The sequence below is a fragment of the Panicum virgatum genome, chromosome 2N (assembly GCF_016808335.1).
Source record: "Panicum virgatum strain AP13 chromosome 2N, P.virgatum_v5, whole genome shotgun sequence".
Lineage (NCBI taxonomy): Eukaryota > Viridiplantae > Streptophyta > Magnoliopsida > Poales > Poaceae > Panicum > Panicum virgatum.
In genome coordinates this window covers 27,265,957-27,286,345 of record NC_053146.1, presented here as the reverse complement: position 1 = coordinate 27,286,345, position 20,389 = coordinate 27,265,957, and the positions used below count along the sequence as shown (strand labels likewise).

At 43.0% G+C, this 20,389-nt stretch overlaps 1 protein-coding gene across 1 annotated transcript; it reads right to left on the bottom strand.

Moving 5' to 3' along the window:
* Positions 1–302: 302 nt before the first annotated feature.
* On the bottom strand, positions 303–10,995 carry LOC120662511 (hydroxycinnamoyltransferase 4-like). Its single transcript, XM_039941644.1, has 3 exons — positions 10,411–10,995; positions 1,727–2,203; positions 303–1,416 (listed from the first exon to the last, which is right to left on the bottom strand). The coding sequence occupies exons 1-3, from the start codon at positions 10,993–10,995 to the stop codon at positions 547–549; spliced, it is 1,932 nt and encodes a 643-aa protein (XP_039797578.1). The 3' UTR covers positions 303–546.
* Between the last annotated feature and the right edge of the window lie 9,394 nt (positions 10,996–20,389).

Here is a 20,389-nt window from a genome sequence, read left to right as displayed (position 1 = left end):
CCATTGGTCTGATAAACATGAGAGCTTCCTAGTTTGTGATTAGTATAGCATAAACAAATTCTACGTTATTTAGTTTAGTCCTAGTGCATTGTGAGTTGTGACAGTCATATAGGATGTTTAGATAACCTGCCATAGACCCCAAACCAAACTCTACTATAAGCAGTTTCATACTTGCCATGTCATCTAGACACTAGGTAGGGAATTTTGAGTGCATCTAAACAAAGCCTTACTCAGTGGGTTCGGGATGGCCTAGATAAATCCTAGCTCAAAATCCAACTCGTTGAGAACTGAACCTACATTCATAATCACAAACATATAGAACTATATTAATTATTTCATGGTTCCTGACAAACAATATATAGTACTATGGTTGTATCATCCATAGGTAGTTTCATGCCATTTGATACAAGCTAATTAAGCTTAATTATTTGGGACTAGTCTTACCCAAGCCAGGTGTATGCCTAGACCCAGAGGTGATGAAAACAGAGTAAAAAACATCGGCACCCGTCGACATATCTCGCAACGAAACACAAAGCACCGAGTTGGCTAGAACTTTGCATAAAGCAGTCGCTCAAACTCCTCCATAACTGCAGTCTCCAAGCTCGCCACGACCGTGATCCCGCTATCTGCTGCCGGCCCGCTGTTCATCATGTGTACGTAACCTCCGGTGGCTGGCTCTGCCCGTGTCATCCTCCATGGCATGCCCCATCCGAAATCCGCATCGTGCACCGGCATGCCGAGCCAGCTCACTACCCGCAGCTCCGTCTCCTTGAGGCATAACCCCCTCCGCGGCCGGTTGTCAGGCTCGGACAGCTCGTAGTAGTCGATCACGGACCGCACCAGCTCGTCGTCCACCCGGCTGACAGCGCCCTTGATGCGGCCGGCGACGGATTCCAGTGCCTCCGAGGCAATGTCCTGCGCCGCGCCGGCGGCGTAGACGGAGACGATCGCGTTGCCCAGGTAGCGGTCTGGGATGGGCGGCCTCAGTTTCCGGCGGATGTTTGCGGAGAATGACAAGCGTGCCTCGGCGTCCGCGGGGAGCCGCCGCGCGACGCAGGCGCTCTGCCACACGAGGGCGCTCACGGCGCAGAATGTGCTTGCGCCGCCGCCGCAGATGTGCTTCAGGGTGGCGATCTGGTCCTTGGAAATGGGGAAGGCCCTGCTGGCTACGGGTCCCCGTGGCTCGGTCAAGTTGTTCGTAGGGCAGAACACGGAGAGTGCCTCGGGGTGGACGACTGGCGGGGACCTGGCGCGCAGCAGCGTCCGGTCGTGGCAGGGGAGCTCCACGCGAGCACCATCGCCGTCTCTCGAGATGGCCGACCACGTCTGGAAGAAGTGAAAGGCTCCCAGGGCATCCATGGAGACATGGTGGAGGGCCGTCCCTAGCACTATCCCACCGCACTTTAGAAACGTCACCTGGCATGGTGAAAGCATCCATTATTTACCTCGAGTGGCCGGGAGATGTTCATGTTATTATCTATCAGAATACAGAAAATTGGCAAGAGACTGAAATGACTATAGCAATAGTTTGTCTCCTTGCACATATCTTGTGTCTGTGTTAGGCCCAATGTTTTAAATCGCCAAGTGTTTAGCGGCAGGGCTACCGTTACGGCGTTTAGCGGACTATAGCTGGCTTTAGTGTTCCTAACAGCTACACTGTAGCAGAAGCTATATATATAGCCGACTATTTAAAACTTTGGTGCGTGTTAGGTCTTTTGAAACTAACCTGTATGGCCAGTATAACAGACGGAGGCTCAATGTGAGGAACAAACCGCCTTCTCAGCTCCGTCGATGGCATCAAGTCGATGATGTCATCAACGGTGAGCTCAGAGCGAGCGACAACAAAGAGCGCGCCCTCGCTGTTGCAGTTGATCTGTGTTCTGCCATCGTCGCCGACGCCGACGCCGACGCGGCCAGCGAAAGGGTAGAAAGCCACCAGGGCCTTGGCCAAGGACTCCTTGAGTCTGGCGGCCACGTCGGACAAGTTGGCAGTGGCTGCGACAGCGGAGCGGTAGAAGTAGACTGTTGGCGTGTAGCCTCTGTTGGCCAAACTGAGGTCGAGGGAGGAGACCCATAGGCCCTTGTGCGGCATTGCCTCGCTCGGCGCTACAAATGACGACTCTATGACTTGTACCTCCAAAGCCATTGCCTTTCTGTGGAATGTAGTGCAGTAGAGGGGCCATTGGCACAATAATGGTGCATTCTATTTATAGACACTTTGTTCATCGTCAACACATGTTCCAGCACGAGCTAACAACAGTTATTAGTACACATAGAGACAGTCCAATGAGATGCCTAACATGATGGTTTCTATGGAATAAATTAGGATGCCGTATCATGATGATTTTAATTATGTACAGTTGAGGAGTTAAGAGAAAAACTTTTGTAATGATGAAACTAGCTTGTCGCAAAAACGAAAGAGAGAAGGGATAGGGAGAGTAAAGGTGTGTTTAGATCATTTTGCATTTTGCATTTTTGTATTTTTGGAAGAAAATCTTCAATATTTGAAGTATTAAATGTAGACTAATCATAAAACTAATTACAGACCTCGTTTGTAAACTACGACACGAATCTAATGAGCCTAATTGATCCATCATTAGAGCATGTTTACTGTAGTATTTTAGTGTCTAATCATGTTATAATTAGGCTCATTAGATTCGTCTCGCGATTTACAGTTCATTTGTGTAATGCGATTTATTTTTTTGACTATATTTAATACACCATGCAAGCGATTTACAAAAAATTTAAATTTTACATTTTGGGATCTCAACCAGACCTAAAGGATACAGCGGGAGAGGTAAGATTGAATGAAAATTTATATTCCAGAAATGGTCCACTATAATAAATATAGTTCGTACATGACACGGGAAGTACAACCATTAATTCGTATACCTAGATCTCTGGACCGCCATAAGTGCTAATTACTGAATAAATTTGAAAATGGTTTGGTTCAAAAGGGCAAATTGAGTGCTAAAAGAACTATTTTCAAAACACTATGGTTCAAAATGGCAAATACTATATACGGTCGACATCTATCCCCTCGGGTTCAAAATGCTTTGGTTTTTGTCCCATTGCCATTTTTGAAATATTTGTTTTTCTCTACAACCTTTAGGCAACACGGCATACATTTTTCCTCTTGCACAATTTGCCTTTTTTTTCTCAAACGATACCAGCATATTTTATAGAATATTAATTAGGGATAGAGTGGGGTCATTTCATCTAGTTCCTTTTATTTCTCTAAAATAAAACGTAAGAGCGAAGCTAATGATTTAGTTTGCTCCTAGATTTTACAGCTTATCTCTTAGCCCACTTATATAGTGATTTAGCTCTCCACCATTAATATATGACCTATTTGTCTATCTTACAAAATTTATTGGTTCTTATGTCGAAGCTGTCTGTAAGCTTACAGTCCACTTTTCCTCTATCTCCTCTTCTCTCTCCTCACCTCAGCATTCAGTCTGCTTATAGTCCACCATAATACTTGGACGTAGAGGATGAACAATAATAAAAATCATTCTTTGATGAGCCATCAAAAGTTGGCCCAACGCTCAATGTCTAGTTGGTAGGAAACACTTCCATCAATACGTGACTTGGAAATCTCAGCCACTCACTTCAATTACACTGCCATATGCGGTACCAACTAAATTCAAATACGTGGCTTGGAAGAACACCGTACCTGTACATCAGTACCATGCTAAACAAATTAAAAACCCATGTACCCAACAGATATTAACCATGGATGGGGCAATACACTCTCCCATGTGCTTCTGCTTTCATGTTACCCAAGTGCAGAACAAGAGTCACTATATGCATCTAAGAAATGTAGCAATGATCCAACCACGCCCGATTTTTTTAATTTTTTTAATATCTTAATATTAATCCTCAGAACTTCTATTCTATGGTGTAGCTCTTTTGATCACACCTTGCCCTGCCAATGGGTTGGGTTCAAATGGGTTTAATGGGTAGGGTTTTATTATGGATGGTGTTTGGGTGGGTTCAAATGGGTTGTATTAGGTAATGGGGTAGGGTGGAGCGGGTTCTATATAAATACGGATTGGAGTGTATTGGAGTGGACTGAAATAGATACTTTATGCAAAATAGTATGACTATATATAAATTTTGGTCTCGAAAGAACCGGACCCTAAAAAGAAAACCTCGCGTTCACACGATAAAATTTTATCGAAATTGATTGAAATTTGTTGGAGATAACTTAGTATAACTAGTAGCTACACTGTGCAAAGCAGTGCAGCTAGAATTACACCTGGGTCTCATATCAAGAGCCGGACCCTAAAAATAAAACCTCGCATTCACAATATAAAATTTTATCGAAATTGACCGAATTTTGCTGGAGATGATTCAGTATAACTAGCAGCTACTCTGTGCAAAGCAATATGACTATAATTAAATGTGGGCCCCACTTAAAGAGGCGAACCTTAGAAATAAAATCCCGCATTCACACTACAAAATTTTATCGAAATTGACAGCAATTTAATGGAGATGACTCAGTATGACTAGCAGCTACTCTGTGCAAAGCAGTGTGACTAAAATTATACATAGGCCCCACGTCAAGAGTTGGACCCTAGAAATAAAATTTTGCGTTCAAACTATAAAATTTTATCAAAATTGACCAAATTTTTTTGGAGATGACTCAGTAAAACTAGCAGCTTGTCTATGCAAAGCCGTGTGGCTACAATTATACGTGGGCACCATGTCAAGAGCCGGATCTTAGAAATAAAACCTCTTATTCATAGTATAAAATTTTATCGAAATTGACCGAAATTTGTAGGAGATGACTCAGTAAAACTAACAGCTACTCTGTGCAAAGCAGTGTGACTAGAAATTATACGTGGGTCCCACATCATGAGCCGGACCCTATAAACAAAACCTCGCGTTCACACTAAAAAATTTAATCAAAATTGACCGAAATTTGTTGAATATGACTCAGTATGACTGGCAGCTACTCTGTGTAAAATAGTGTGGCAAGACCTACACTATAATTTTTTTGGATAAACGGGTTCTTATTGGGTTGTAAGTTGTAACCATAGTTTATCTAATAGTTTAGTACATTATAAGCTGAAATGTTTGGGCTGGGGTTGGTGTATGGTGGTGGTGGTGGTTTGGAATGGTGTGGGCAATATTAATTTTCCTCATGAGATTTTATTGGTGTGGGTATAGTTTGGTTTCCAATCCATTTGTAGGGCTAATCACACCGGTTGTCGTGGCGCGACTAGTGGTCTTTGTCGCTACTCTAAGAATGTAAAGGCATACAAGTTGCAATATGAAATGCGAAAACATAAAGGGGATAAGAGGAAGCAAACTCTCGACACGAAGATTTATCCCGTGGTTTGGTTAGTCACAAAGCCACTCCTACTACATGTTGTTGAAGCACTCGCAAAGAGTATTGCTTCCTGGTAATCAAGTCTTTCCCGGGACTCTTCTTGACTTGCCACAACGGCTATGCCATGTCACCACGGTCACTTGATCCCCCTTTCCACTAAGAAGCTTCTCCATAAAGGATGGGGTCTCCACGTCCCCGCACAAAGATGTCGATGCCGCTCCACACCAAGCTGGAGGGTCAAAGACGATGCCGGCGAGCCACCAAGACTCTGAGGAGCCGGCACACCAAGTACAAGTGGTGGATCTCTCCAAGAACCAAGGCACAAGGCACACAACCTTGCTCACTCACTAGCTCAATAGCTAACCTAGCACTAACATTCACAAAACATGTGCTACGCCTAATTATGTGATTGATTTGCTCTTTGGATGACTTGAAGATGTTTTTAAATGTGTGCGGGGTGTCTCTGGTCTCCAGGAACATGGAAACAGCCGGAGTGAGGTGCTTATATAAGCCACCAACTCAAACTAGCCATTTTGTAGCTGTTGTCCTTTATTCTTTGTAGGCCATCGGAACTTTCGAGCATTGGAACTTCCGATGGTAGGGCGTCTGAACTTTCGGTCAGACTGCGCCTTGATGTAGCCGTTGAGCCTTCTGACAGCTGATGTAAATGATCCGATGCATTGCTCCAATGGGCATAGGACTTTCCGGTGCTGAAGAAATTCCTGATCAGCTTCCTTGAGGTGCTGACGTCATTGCTCCGACGCCTTGCTCCGATGGGCATCAGACCTTCAGGTGATGAAGGCTCTGCTGCAATGACCTTGACATGCCTCTATGTGAAAAGTATGATGCTTAGTCCGATGTCTAATATTGGGGGCATCGAAACTTCCGGTGGTAGAGAGATTTCCGACTGAATTCAAACACCAGTGAATATTAGCACCGTCCTAAGGAATTGGACCTTCCGGTCAGGGGGTCGTCGGATGATCCGATGGCCCACCAGAACTTCCAGTGGGACTGAAAATTCTGTTTGCTCCTTGCACTTGTCCAACTCGTCGCAGAGGTCATTTGGACACTCCAAATATATTCTATCTCTACTTTTTTCCTGCGACTTGAGTGTCTCGACGGTGGATTAGACATCTCGACGATGAATTGGACATCTTAACGGTGGTTTGGACGTCTCAACGGTGACTTGGATGTCTCGGATATAGTTTGGTTCTTCATTCATGGGACCTAAACACATCCTACAAATACGATCTCACAAACTTGTTAGTCCCATTGATTGCGTTGTCACTCGATCACCAAAATCACTCGAAATGTCCTAAATGGGACCATATTCATTACAACTTGTGTTTATTAGATTATATATTTCACTCAAACTTCTTTTGTACAAATCCTATATATCTACTAACATTCAATCTTGACATGTAAGCTATCTACATCCGCACTAAATCAATACCCACTAACCTGCATCTATGTCTCTGTCTATCTTCCATCCATATCTATTTTCTTTCTAGTTTCTACACGATCCTATAAAAGTAATCTACAATCGTCCATTTGCAATTTACTAACTCCCTTTGGCTATCTGTTGTTTTAGATTCTTAAATATGATTCTTTTAGTCACAGATTGCGTCCTTCATGAAGAAGCAGGGTGCCCAAGGAATCATGAAGAAGCAGGGTGCCCAAGGAATCAAATATGTGCCGATCTAAAATGTCGACAGAGGCGCGCCAGGTAGGAGTCCTTGCGTGAAGATTCGATCATGCCCATCATCAATGGAGTTCTGTTAATTTGCTGATGCATTAACATCCTTGACGTCTCCTCTGCCAAGCTCCCTCAAGTCCGAAGCTATTGAGAGCTCGATCCCTGTTTCATCCATCTATGCTTCACGCCACTACGTGCCATCATGCACGATCCATTTTGGGGATCTGGTATTCAAGCATGCCAAGGCTCTCAAGCTGATTGGGATATATAATCCTGATCTCATCCTGATCTGATCGGGAGTTGTTCACCCTGTACGCTGCGCCAACTCTGGCAGAGATTGCTGATCGCACCGAATGACTTGATCTAGAGTATAAAGGATCAAGCGATGAGCCCAAACAGCTAGAGGACCGCTGCGTGAATCTTCAAACACACGTCTGCCTCCTCACATAAGAAATGCCACAACCCTGAATGTGCTGAAAAAGCATACTCAGAAATTAAGTCCCTTCTTCTCTCCAGCCACGGAATCTAGATCCTGACTTCTGAGGAGTTGAAGAGGATAATATTCAGATCAGAACTCTCTTGGGCACGATGGGAGCCATGGCTGTGGGAACGCCTATGGAGACTATCGTCAAGAAGGTAATGGAAGCTGCTGACATGGCAAAAGAATGGTTAGCCGCTAAAGTTGCTGCACCAGCTTCATCAGATCAACATCCAAAAGCACCTGCTCGGTCGTGATCGGTTAATGGATGCCCATATTAATTACCAACCCCGAGAAGGGCGCGACATCAGGCCTCAACTGGTGGGGAATCGTGCAAACCGTGATGCTCGGGAGACTGTCAACAACACTTAGGCCCGTACCTAACTCTGCGAGGCCCTCGTCCGAAATCCAAAATAGATCCCTATATCTAAGACAATACAAATAACTAAAATGTAACCACGTAACGGTACTATCGGGTTTTTATGCTAAAGAATGAAAAACAAATGCACCTTACCAAAATTCTCTTAACTTCTATCAAAAAGCATTATTCATCTGATTTGGTGTTCTTCGATATGAATTCTTCAACTATATCTCCATATTCAATCTTCTCCAAAATACCATTTTCAAGTGCAATTATCGCCAGTCAAAATAATCATTCACAAAACAGAGCAAAGTCTAGAATAAGGATAAAGATGATTTGCTATGCTTGCTTGTGATCTCGAACCTTAATGCGCACATGCAATGGCACGATGTTAATAGAATTTGCAGTAGCAGCTCCAGAAGGCCACCTCGTGGCAGCGCGGCTTGTCGACGGTCGACCTCGGATCTGCCCTCACTGCTACATAACGTTTAATTTGTTTCGGTTGGAAAACCCCTATTAGCCCGGTTTTCCAACCAAAATCACCTGACCGGACTAAAGGGGGGTCCTTTAGTCCCGGATATAGCAATCGAGACTAATACGGACTTTTCGTCCTGGTTGGTAACACAATCGGGACCAAATTAAAAGGTTCTTTTTTTCTTTTCCTCTTTTCCTTTCCATTCAATTTTTTTTATTTCAACCAAAGAAGAAAAAGTCTTATAAGCTAAGTGTTGTCATTTTCATCGTCAAGAGAATCATACAAGCTTCTTTGTTTTCGCACAAACTTATCATCAAGAAAATATAGCACTATCACAATACCACAAACACACTGCTACTACCACAATCCAACAACTGAGCAAAGGATAAGAAAACCAGATTATTTGTCGAACGTCGAGCAAGCGCAGACGTCCTAAGCTCCCCACCGCCGTGATGCTTGTTGCTTGCTGTGGGCTTGACCCGCCGCTGCTCACATGGGCGCAGCTCGCCTTGGGCCGACCCGCCACCGCTCGCCGTAGATGTTAGGAAACTCTACGCTAGCGATAAGGATCTCATGCAAGAAGATGATCATGGAGCGTTGCCCCTCGACGCGCAGTGCAGCGGAAGATGCGTTGGAGTAGACTTGTCCAATGTAGGCGCGCGTCGATGAAGAGGAAGTAGATCACAGCTCGCGGTTCCTCCTCCTAATCCCGCCGATCAACACCACAGCAACGCAGCGGCGCCTCCTCGGAGTCCACACGTATGGGGCGGGAATGCTGTGCGCCGGTATGCTAGCACCACGCGCGCGGCTATGGTTTCGTGGAGAGGTAGAGGGGGCGGCGTCTAGGGCTTGTCACGTGTAGCTTATGGCGCCCACAGCCCCGCCCCTCTATTTATAGACCTCGCTAATGGGCTGTCATGCCGGAAGCCCATTAGGGTTCTAATCCTACTCGGATCATATCCGGCCCACGAGTGATTGGCTTAAGGGCACAACCCAACAATCTCCCACTTGTACTAGAGACAATCACGTAGGCAAGTTTTTGTTCGAACCCGTTAAGTGTGTGACCCGTAAGGTTTATGTGTGAGTAGCTGTGTTGCAAGAACCATTCTTACATCACTAATCAGTAGAGGCACCTAGCAGGGCGTACTGACCCCCACGCACACGTAAAGATCATATCGGTAGAACCTTTTGATATACGCATTCACTAATCCCTTTGCCTCAGGATACTAGTCAAGCTCAAGGCGAGTCTTGTGCCACCCTTGTGATAGCTTGACCACTTAACTCGATCTTGCAGCGGATTACAATTTATGACTAACCTTTTAGTCACTTTGTGATTAACTCTTTAATCACTTTGGCATGGCCATGCACTTTCTTAATCCAACCGCATTGAGGGGCCCAGAGATATCTCTCCCGTTATCTAGGAGGGGCAAATTCCATCTTGATCCGCACACATCCCATTCCATGTTTCATGGTACACCCAGAGATGCTTTTATAGCCACTCAGTTACGGAGTGGTGTTTGGTAGCTCTAAAGTGCACCATTACGCATAGTGAGAAACAATGGCGATCTCAGGTCTAGGGATTCAGGAGGTATATCACTCGAGACCATCTGATGGCATATTTAAGATAACTACCTCTGCAGTGTGTCGAGGTGAGTCAATCCAACACCATGTTCCCTAACATGTGTCCACATTATTGATCTGATATCTCCATATCTATGATCTGTGAAACGTGATCATCAATCAATACATGTGCTGGTTTACGAACTATTATCGTTCCTCATAACAGTGAAAACCAGGGATCATTTAGAACAACAATAAAACAAGAGAGTTTCACAAACAAGTCACCTACTTGTTAATCAATGTAAATAATTATCATTCAAGGAACAAATAAAATTTTATTAAAACACAAACTTAGACATGATTACAATAATCTCCCACTCACTCTAGAGTCAATCATGCAAGTATCTAATACCCATGGAACTCATATGTGCCTCATGCTTCTATGCTTCTACTGTGAGAGGGGCTTCGTCAACGGATCTGCAATGTTTAGATCCATGTGCACCTTGCATATCTTCATATCACCTCTATCTATTATCTCTCGAATTAGGTGATAATGTCGTAGTATGTGCTTGGATTTTTGGTGTGATCTAAGCTCCTTGGCTTGTGCAATGGCACCACTATTATCACAATAGAGGTCCATTGGACTGGACGCACCAGGTACAACCACCAACTCAGAAATAAACTTTCTAATCCAAACAGCCTCCTTTGCAGCTTTCGAAGCTGCTATGTACTCGGCCTCTGTCGTAGAATCTGCCACCATCTCTTGCTTGGAACTTTTCCAGCTCACCGCTCCACCGTTAAGGCAAAATACAAATCCAGATTGAGATCCGAAGTCGTCCTTGTCAGTTTGGAAACTAGCATCGGTGTAACCATTTACAATGAGCTCCTCCTCATCTCCATAGACAAGAAACTTATTCTTAGTTCTTCTAAAGTATTTAAGGATATTTTTAGCTGCAACCCAGTGAGCCTCTCCTGGGTTTGACTGGTATCTGCTTGCAACACTTAGAGCATAGGCTACATTAGGGCGTGTACAAAGCATGGCGTACATGATGGATCCAATAGCCGAGGCATATGGAATTGCATTCATCTTCTCTTACTCATCAAGTGTCGAGGGACACTGACTCTTGCAGAGACTAACACCATGTGACATCGGCAGAAAACCCTTCTTGGAATCCTATCTTTTCAATACTTTGTCAATATATGTATATTGGCTTAATCCAATTAGTCTTTTCGATCTATCCCTATAGATCTTTATGCCCAAAATATACGTTGCCTCTCCTAAATCTTTCACTGAGAAAATCTTTTTTAATGAAGATTTAACAATCTCAAGCATTTGAATATTATTTCCGATCAGTAATATGTCATCAACATATAGAACCAGAAATACAAGTGCACTCCCACTAGCCTTCTTGTAAACACAAGGCTCTTCTTCATTCTTGATGAAGCCAAACCCTTTGACTACTTCATCAAAACAAAGATTCCAACTCCGAGATGCTTGCTTCAGTCCATAAATGGACTTCCGAAGTTTGCATATTTTTCTAGCATTTGTAGGATCGACAAAACCTTCAAGTTGTATCATATACACATCCTCACTAAGGTTTTCATTCAGGAAAGCCGTTTTGACATCCATTTACCATATCTCATAGTCATAAAATGTGGCAATAGGTAGAAGAATCCGAATAGACTTTAGCATTGCGATGGGAGAAAATGTTTCATCATAATCAACACCTTGAATCTGTTTAAACGCTTTCGCCACCAATCGCGCTTTATGGATGTGAACATTTCCATCCATATCTATCTTTTTCTTAAAAATCCACTTGCACTCCATTGGTCTAACACCTTCAATTGGATCAACCAAGTTCCAAACTTGATTGTCGTGCATGGATTCTATTTTGGATTTCATGGCTCCAAACCATTTCTCAGATTCTGGCCCCATTATCGCTTTAGTATAGGTCTTAGGCTCATCATTATCCAATAATAATATGTCACGCTGCTCCGTGGTTAGGAGCGTGAACTTCTCAGGGGAGCAACGTGCCCTTACAGACCTTCGTGGGGCTGGTTCTTCGAGAACGGGTTCTGCAACTTCTTGTTCATCCCGTGAAGGTTCAGTGGGTGCTGAAACCGTTTCAGGCACATCCCGAATTTCTTCAAGTTGCACCTTGCTCCCACTAAATCCTTTTGAGAGAAACTCTTTCTCTAAGAAGACACCATTGCGAGCAACAAACACTTTGCCTTCTGCTTGATTATAAAAATAATATCCTTTGGTTTCCCTCGGATACCCCACAAAGAAGCACTTGTCTGATTTTGGAGTGAGTTTGTCAGACATCAAATGTTTGTCATAAGCCTCACATCCCCAAACTTTGATGAAAGACAATCCGGGACGTTTCCCAGTCCACATCTCATATGGTGTCTTTTTCACAGACTTAGTTGGAACCCAGTTCAGTGTGAACACTGCAGTTTTGAGAGCATAACCCGAAAAAGAAATTGGAAGATCAGCTTGGCTCATCATCGACCTTACCATGTCCAACAAGGTTCGGTTTCTCCGTTCAGAAACCCCATTCCATTGAGGTGTTCCAGGCGGAGTCCATTGTGGAACAATTCCACATTGTTTCAAATGATCACCAAACTCGTGGCTTAAATATTCACCCCCACGATCAGATCATAGAAATTTAATTGTCTTGCCAAGTTGATTTTGTACTTTATTTTGAAATTCCTTGAACTTTTCAAAGGATTTAGACTTGTACCTCATTAAGTAAATATACCCATACCTACTGAAGTCATCGGTAAAAGTAATGAAGCACTGAAAACCACCCCTTGCAATCGAACTCATTGGTCCATATACATCAGTATGTACTAGTCCCAATAGGTCACTTGCCCTCTCACTTTGACCAGTGAAGGGTGTCTTAGTCATCTTCCCAAGTAAACAAGACTCACGTGTGCCAATTGATTCAAAATCAAATTGACTCAGTAGACCATCCTTATGGAGCTGCTCTACACGCTTCTCATTTATGTGACCCAATCGACAATGCCAAATAAAAGTGGGATTCAAATCATTAGGATGAAGCCTTTTAGCATTAATATTATAGACATCTTTTTCCTCAAGCTCAAGAACATATAAACCATTCACCAATGGACAAACTCCATAAAGTAAATCCTTATAATAAATAGAACAACGCTTGTTCTTTTATTACAATCTGATAACCATCAACTTCCTCCAAATATGAGGAAGAGATAATGTTCTTACTCAAAGCAGGAATGCAATAACAATTATTTATTCCAAAACTAAGCCCGAGGGTAGCGACAGGTGGTAGGTGCCGACCGCCAACACAACAACCTTTGCTCCATTGCCGACTCGCATGTCCAGCTCACCTCTTGCAAATCTTCTAATCCTTTGTCAGGCCCTGCAACAATTTGCATGTGTGAATCATTGAACCGGTATCAAATACCCATAAATCGCTAGAAGATATAGCAATATTAATTTCTGTAAGATAAATACCTGAAGCGAAAGTCGAACCTCCCTTCTTTTTCTTATCTTTCAAGTATTTCTTGCAGTTCCTTGACTATTGTCCCTTGCCATGGCAATGGAAGCATTCATCATCAGGAGTAGGTCCAGATTTGACCTTTGGCTTTTGGTTAGAGCTTGAGGGCTCATTGGGAACCTTTCCCTTAGCTTTGCCTTTAGGAGGCGTCCAATGCTTCCTCTTTTTATTCTCCTTCTGTACAATCATCACATGATTGGTATTTTGTTTAATGCTTTCCTCTGCTGTTTTCAGCATGCTATGCAACTCACTCAATGTTTTCTCCATGCTGTTCGTATGGAAGTTTATAATGAACTGCTTGTAGCTCAGAGGGAGCGACTGGAGAATAACATCTATAACCAGATCAGCATTGAGGGGAGAACCCAGTCTCTCCAAGATCTCTATGTAACCAATCATTTTGATCACATGAGGACTAACTGGACTACCTTCAGTCAGCTTGCACGCAAACAAGGAACTAGAGACATTGTATCTCTCAACCCTTGCCTGGTTCCCAAACATCTCACGCAGTCCCTGAATCATGGTATGAGCATCCGCATTCTCATAATGCTTCTGCAGATCAGAGGACATTGTGGCAAGCATGAGACAGCTAACTTCAAGCGAGTCATTGCAGTGCTTCTCATAAGCTCTGCGAGCTGCATCATTTGCACCATCAGGGAGGTCATCAGGATATGGTTGCTCAAGAACATACTCTTTTTTCTCATTCCTGAGACCAATTCGCAGGTTGTGATACCAATCAATAAAATTAGCTCCATTGAGCTTTTCTTTCTCAAGCACAGATCGCAAGTTAAAACTGCAATTGTTATTAGCAGCCATAATCTACAAAACAAATATGCAAAGTTTCAGCACTAAGTTTATGTAATTTTTCTATTAACAAATTTAATAAAAGACACTCCCACTATATCAACATCGTCTTCCCTGTAACGACATATAGGGGACCAAGATCCATATTCACTAAACTCCTAGTGAGCTTTGGCTTCACTGCTAGAAAATTAGTGATGTAGGTAAACAACAAACTTGTTAATCACATCCCTATGTGACTCTTGTTCATTGGGTGGCATCCTATGCCCCGGCTCCAACAATATGCCTATAGCCCAAAACCATTTTGATAGCTATGTTAAGTAACCAAAACTATGCGTGTGAATGTCCAACATCCACCCCATTTATTATGACTGTTGATGGCACCCTACTTTGGCAAACCTACCACGCAACGATCAAAATCTAATAGTTGCAGCTTTTGGTAAAGGCATCTAGTTAACTCAACTTTTCTAAGGGAAGCTATTCTATCATGACAAAAGTATATCAACCATATGAAAATATGAAAGAATAGTAAGACAGAAAAATAAACATCACAGGCATATAATCATATTATATTGTGAATAGTATGGCCATTTGAATCATAGTGGTCTCCATCTCCATGGTTCCACGGTGATCTCCATCGCCATCACTCCTACCTCCATGGTGATCATCATCGCCATTATGCTTGAAGCCTCCATGAAAAAGAATACTAAGCTACTACATCTAATAGCTAGCAAAGTAAATTACATGAGGAGAACAAGCATCACATGTCGACACATAGGCCATTATACAATAATGGGACAACCTCAACCCGGTTGTGTTAACAGGTGACATGCAGGTCACAAAATTCATTACACACAGATCATCACATGATATTGAGGCCATACCATTCACATCATACCCTACAAAAACAAGTTAAACATAGAATGTATTCTACCGTAGGGGTATGAAAAAGCCGCTATCAACAGACTATCAACAAACATAGATCACATCTATAGAATTGCTATGAAAATCTCATCAGATTAATCCAATCAAACCAATCTGGGCATTCACAATTTCCCTTATTTTCACTAGTCAATCACATTGACTATCGCGATCGGTACATCGAAGAAGATCGCATCACACGAGTTAGATATGTCGGCTCAATCTCTTCTCGTTTGCACAGTTAGCCTAGATTAGCCGGTATGGGCAAGTCGAGCGCACAATAGAGAAAGAACACGAACCAATCTACAGTCATCGTGATGCATTCAACTCGTACCAATCCCACACCGTGCATCAATCTATACATCTCATATGAACCGATTGCAAAACCCTAAACAAAGCATATCTCTATATGCACATCCAGACCAAAAGCTAAACATGATCCCTCTGGTACCACTGTTAGGAAATGTTACGCTAGCGATAAGGATCTCAAGCAAGCAGATGATCATGGAGCGTTACCCCTCGACGCGCAGTGCAGCGGAAGATGCGTTGGAGGAGACTTGTCCAACGTAGGCGCGCGTCGATGAAGAGGAAGTAGATCGCAACTTGTGGTTCCTCCTCCTAATTCCGCTGATCAACACCACAGCAACGCAGCGGCGCCTCCTCGGAGTCCACACGTACGGGGCGGGAACGCCGTGCGCTGGTGTTCTAGCACTACGCACGCGGCTAGGGTTTCGTGGAGAGGTAGAGGGGGGCGGCTAGGGATTGTCACGTGTAGCTTATGGCGCCCACAGCCCCGCCCCTCTGTTTATAGACCCTGCTAATGGGCTGTCATATCGGAAGCCCATTAGGGTTCTAATCCTACTCGGATCATATCCAGCCCACGAGTGATTGGCTTAAGGGCACAACCCAACAGTAGGTTCGACCCATCGCCGCTCCCCCAGCCGTAGCTCGCTGCGGGCTCGATCCACCGCCATCACGAGGCCCTGCTTGCCGCGGCCCGAGCCGCCTCCGTTTGCCCCGGGCACGGGTCGCTGTGGACCCGACCTGCTGCCGCCGCGCGGTGCTGCTTGCCACAGCCTCGCGCAGCGCTGCTCGCCAGGCTCGTCGTCCGGGGGGCCGACCAGGTGGCCAGCTCCGGCCGGCTGTGCCACCCCTAGCCTTGCCAATTGCTCCGCCTGGCTCTGTCATTCCTGACCAAAAGATAGAGGATCAGAGTGATTGAGATGGAGAGGGCGAGAGGATGGAGATAAGTAGATGGAGATATACGGAAAAAATGTTAGTTTTAGTCCCGATTCTTGGCTTAGCTCGGGACAAAAAGCACTTGTTTTAGTCCAGGTTGGAGCCACCCACCTGGACAAATAATTTTCTCCCGGTGGATGGCTCCAACCAGGACTAAATGCACTGCTTTTTGTTCTGGTTGGAGCCACCCATCAGGATAAAATTATTTATCTCGGCGGGTGGCTTTGTCCTGGGTCCAGTAGCGTACCTAGGATTTGGAGAAGGGTATGCCATAACATTTTTTTATATATAATTCAGTATAACATATATATTTTACTTGGTAATGAGCTCTTAATTGTATGGCTAATAATCTTAGATTAGAATTTTAGGTATGCTATGGCATATATGACAACCCACTAGGAACGTTACTGCCTGGGTCCAATGGGTAGCCGAATGGCGTGAGATTGTAGTAGTTTTTTTTATTCTGGTTGGTAGCTCCATCCAAGACTAATGCATAACAGTAGTAGTGCCTCAACGACGACCGGGGTAGATATGGGGGATCATAGGCTAGTTCGGTAGTAGTGCCTCACGATCGTGTTGCTGTGGTGATCGATTAAATGTGAAGGATCGCTGTGTGCCTCCGTCGCGGGCTTGCCGCCGGCGGCGAGCAAGTCGCTAGTGCTAGTCTCCCATCAAACAATTAGCTTACAGTCCTACACTTAAAATGGGCTAACTACAGATTTGGGGGGCCCTCAGATTTTTGAGGAACGGTGCAGTTACGCTGTTTGCACCGATGTACGGGTCTGACAACAACAGACAACCGAGCACGTGAGAATTACTATCTCTGTCTTGACAGTCTACCCCACACAGAGAATCGCTGTCATGACAGTCACCCCCCACACTGACAATCGAACGACAACCGGCCCCAAGATGGAAGATGCTAGGGCCAGGATACCCGGAACACCCTATGATCCGAAACCGCATGGGGAAGGCAAGAAAAACAAACATAAGGACAAAAAGCGCAAGACTGAAGTGCACTAGGTGAACCGTCTCTGAAAATGAATTTTCAGCGGCGGGTGAAGGGTGACACACAGTTGAAAGTGGATTCTAAAGGTAGGTTAAGGGATAATCCGTCTCTGAAAAAGGATTTCTGGGGGCAGGTTTGGGGTGACCCGCCCCTATAAGGATCTGCCCCGCCAAAAATTTCAATGATTTAAATTTAAACATTTTAAATATATTTCTCGATTTTTTAAAAAAATTGTATTTCTGGTAATTTTGATCTATCAAGCTAGTTCACTATTGATCTGGAATATGTTTCATAAGGGCATGTTTAGTTCGTGAATTTTTTTGGTTTGGCTACTGTAGCACTTACGTTTTTATTTGGTAATTAGTGTCTAATTATGGACTAATTAGGCTCAAAAGATTCATCTCATCATTTATAGCTAAATTGTACAATTGATTATTTTTTAAACTACATTTAATGCTTCATGCATGTGTCTAAAAATTCGATGTGATGGGGAATCTTGAAATTTTTTTAGAACTAAACATGGCCTAAATACAAGTAATTATGCATACAAAATTAAATCATATGGAAATAAAACATATATACATACATATGGAAATAAAGCATATATACAATGCCGTTGGTTTCATTTAGGTGAGCTAAACCAAGTGTTCCACGGTTGTTAAACTTGGCTGAGTAGTTTGTAAATGTTTTTATAGTAGGATCTGAACTTGGTCCGGGACTTTTTGTACACAGTAAATATATGTTTTCATAGGTAATGATTGAGTTCACCTCCTATTCCCGTTAAAAAAAAATACCCCCATATCATCTCCAACCTCCAATGACACTCCTTGTGCCTAAAAAGATAGCTCCCTTAGCTTCGACTGAACTAAAACCATATTAAGTTTAATACAAGAAAAATACTTAAAATACCAAATAAGTTTCTGAGATTCATCATGAAATATATCTTCATAGTATACATGTTTGGTCACATGAAGTTTATACATTCATAAAATTGGTAAAATTTGAGATAGTTTAAGCTTATCATAAAATTAAAAGAGCTTTGTATTTAGGATAGAGCGGGAATGTAAGAGAAAAAACAAACATTTATTGAGTCCTTAAGATCCAAGAAATATTATGACAAATATGTCAGTCTGTACAATTCCATGAGTAGGCAAAAAGAAAAAATCCTAGCCGACGCAACTATACTACGGAGTATTTGTACAAACCACACATGATGCGAGATGTTTGATTGGTAACAAATATTATTGTCTGATATGATTAATACTCCTACCAAACATTTATTATTGTCGGCCCACATAAACCACACCCATTATTGTCTGATATGATTAATATATATATATTCCTATCAAACACAGAAACACTCGTACGCTTACTGTCAGGCGCGCCACAGGTGACAATGGAATCATTGACTCCTTCACAGTATATAGCATCATCGACGGCATTTCGACTTTGGCCCTGTTCTTTAGATGTAAACACAAAAAAACCGTAAACGCATTAAAGTGAAACGGAATCTTACTAATTTGAAGCACTAAATGAAGTTTATTTACAAAACTTTTTGTATGGATGGACTGTAAATCGCGAGACGAATCTAATGAGCCTACTTAATCCATGATTTGCAACAGTGATGCTACAGTAACCATCCGCTAATTATTAATTAAACATGGATTAATTAGCATCATTAGATTCGTCTCGCGATTTACAACCCATCTATGCAAAAAAATTTACAAATAGACTTCATTTAATACTTCAAATGCCATCTTTACATCTTTTTGCAAAATAAACTAAACACACCCTTTGATTTGCCATGAGCTTAGGATGACATATACGATGTCTACGTGAACCATATATTGCCATATTCCAGGATCTCATGTAAGATCAAACAATTCCATCGAATTGAGTATAACTGTATGTGTGATAGCATCTACTGTACTAGGAATATCAATGGACCCCATTTTTCCAATTGCTCAATATCGATTTTAGCTGCTAGATCTATTTATTAGTTTAAGATCCCTCTTACTAACCGGAATAAAAAGATCAATTAGTAGATCTGTTCTCTCCAAAATGGGAATGGGTGCTAGCATTATGAACTTATAATAATTATGAAATCGACAGCTCGAATACATATTATATAGAGGTGCGCACCTCTTTTACATACGGTATGTACCGTTTAACATATGGAAGCTGGAGAGAGAGCACGCGTGCAATGGTACGATGTAAATGCAGACAGAGACTACACAGACTGCATCTCCATCGAATCTACAGCTAGCTACACTAAAAGATGCACGTGATTTGGGACTGTTGGTTAGTACCAGTTGGTCGCTGCGTCGAGATGATACCGCATGGGTGCATGATGATAGTAAGATCGGAAACTAGAAAGATAGCGACAAGCTAACCAACTAGGCTACATATTATATACAACAGCACAAAACATGTGGTCCAACTTAAAACATTGCCAACGTTCCCAAATGGTGCCCTAGCTACCCGCGTGGCAACCGCTACTAGATACTCTTATATCAATGACACGAAAAATACGGGTCACCAATTTTTGGTCACTGATGTGACAATTATTGGTGACATGTTTTTACGCATCACTGTTGGGGAGGTCAATCCACCAAGCACTATAGCAGAAAATGTTTATAGGGACTGGTAGATTGGCATTTTTAAGGACGGGCGCGCCACCCGTCCCTATCTCACGCAGCTAGAAATCAAGTTTTATAGGGACGGATATAGGGCCCGCCCCTGAAAATTAATTTCCAAGGGCGGGCCATGGCACCAACCGCTTCTGGAAACCCTTTTACAGGGGCGGCTCAAATCATGAGCTGCCCCTGAAATTCATGTCCCGCCAAGCCAAAATTTAAAATTCCATTCAAATTTCTGTTTCCCGCCAATTTATTATAATAGATTTCTCTCTGTATTTAATTATTCTATTTTTTATTTCCCGCTCATTTTTCACCTGTAAAGCAATTGCACCATTCGAT

Excerpts from the sequence above, each read along its gene's own strand:
- LOC120662511 (XM_039941644.1), bottom strand. The coding sequence starts at position 10,995 with ATGAATGCAATTCCATATGCCTCGGCTATTGGATCCATCATGTACGCC. Across the intron at positions 2,204-10,410 it reads GTGATATGAAGATATGCAAG|AATGCACCATTATTGTGCCA; the intron begins GTGCACATGGAT and ends GTCTATAAATAG. Across the intron at positions 1,417-1,726 it reads CTGTTATACTGGCCATACAG|GTGACGTTTCTAAAGTGCGG; the intron begins GTTAGTTTCAAA and ends TCACCATGCCAG.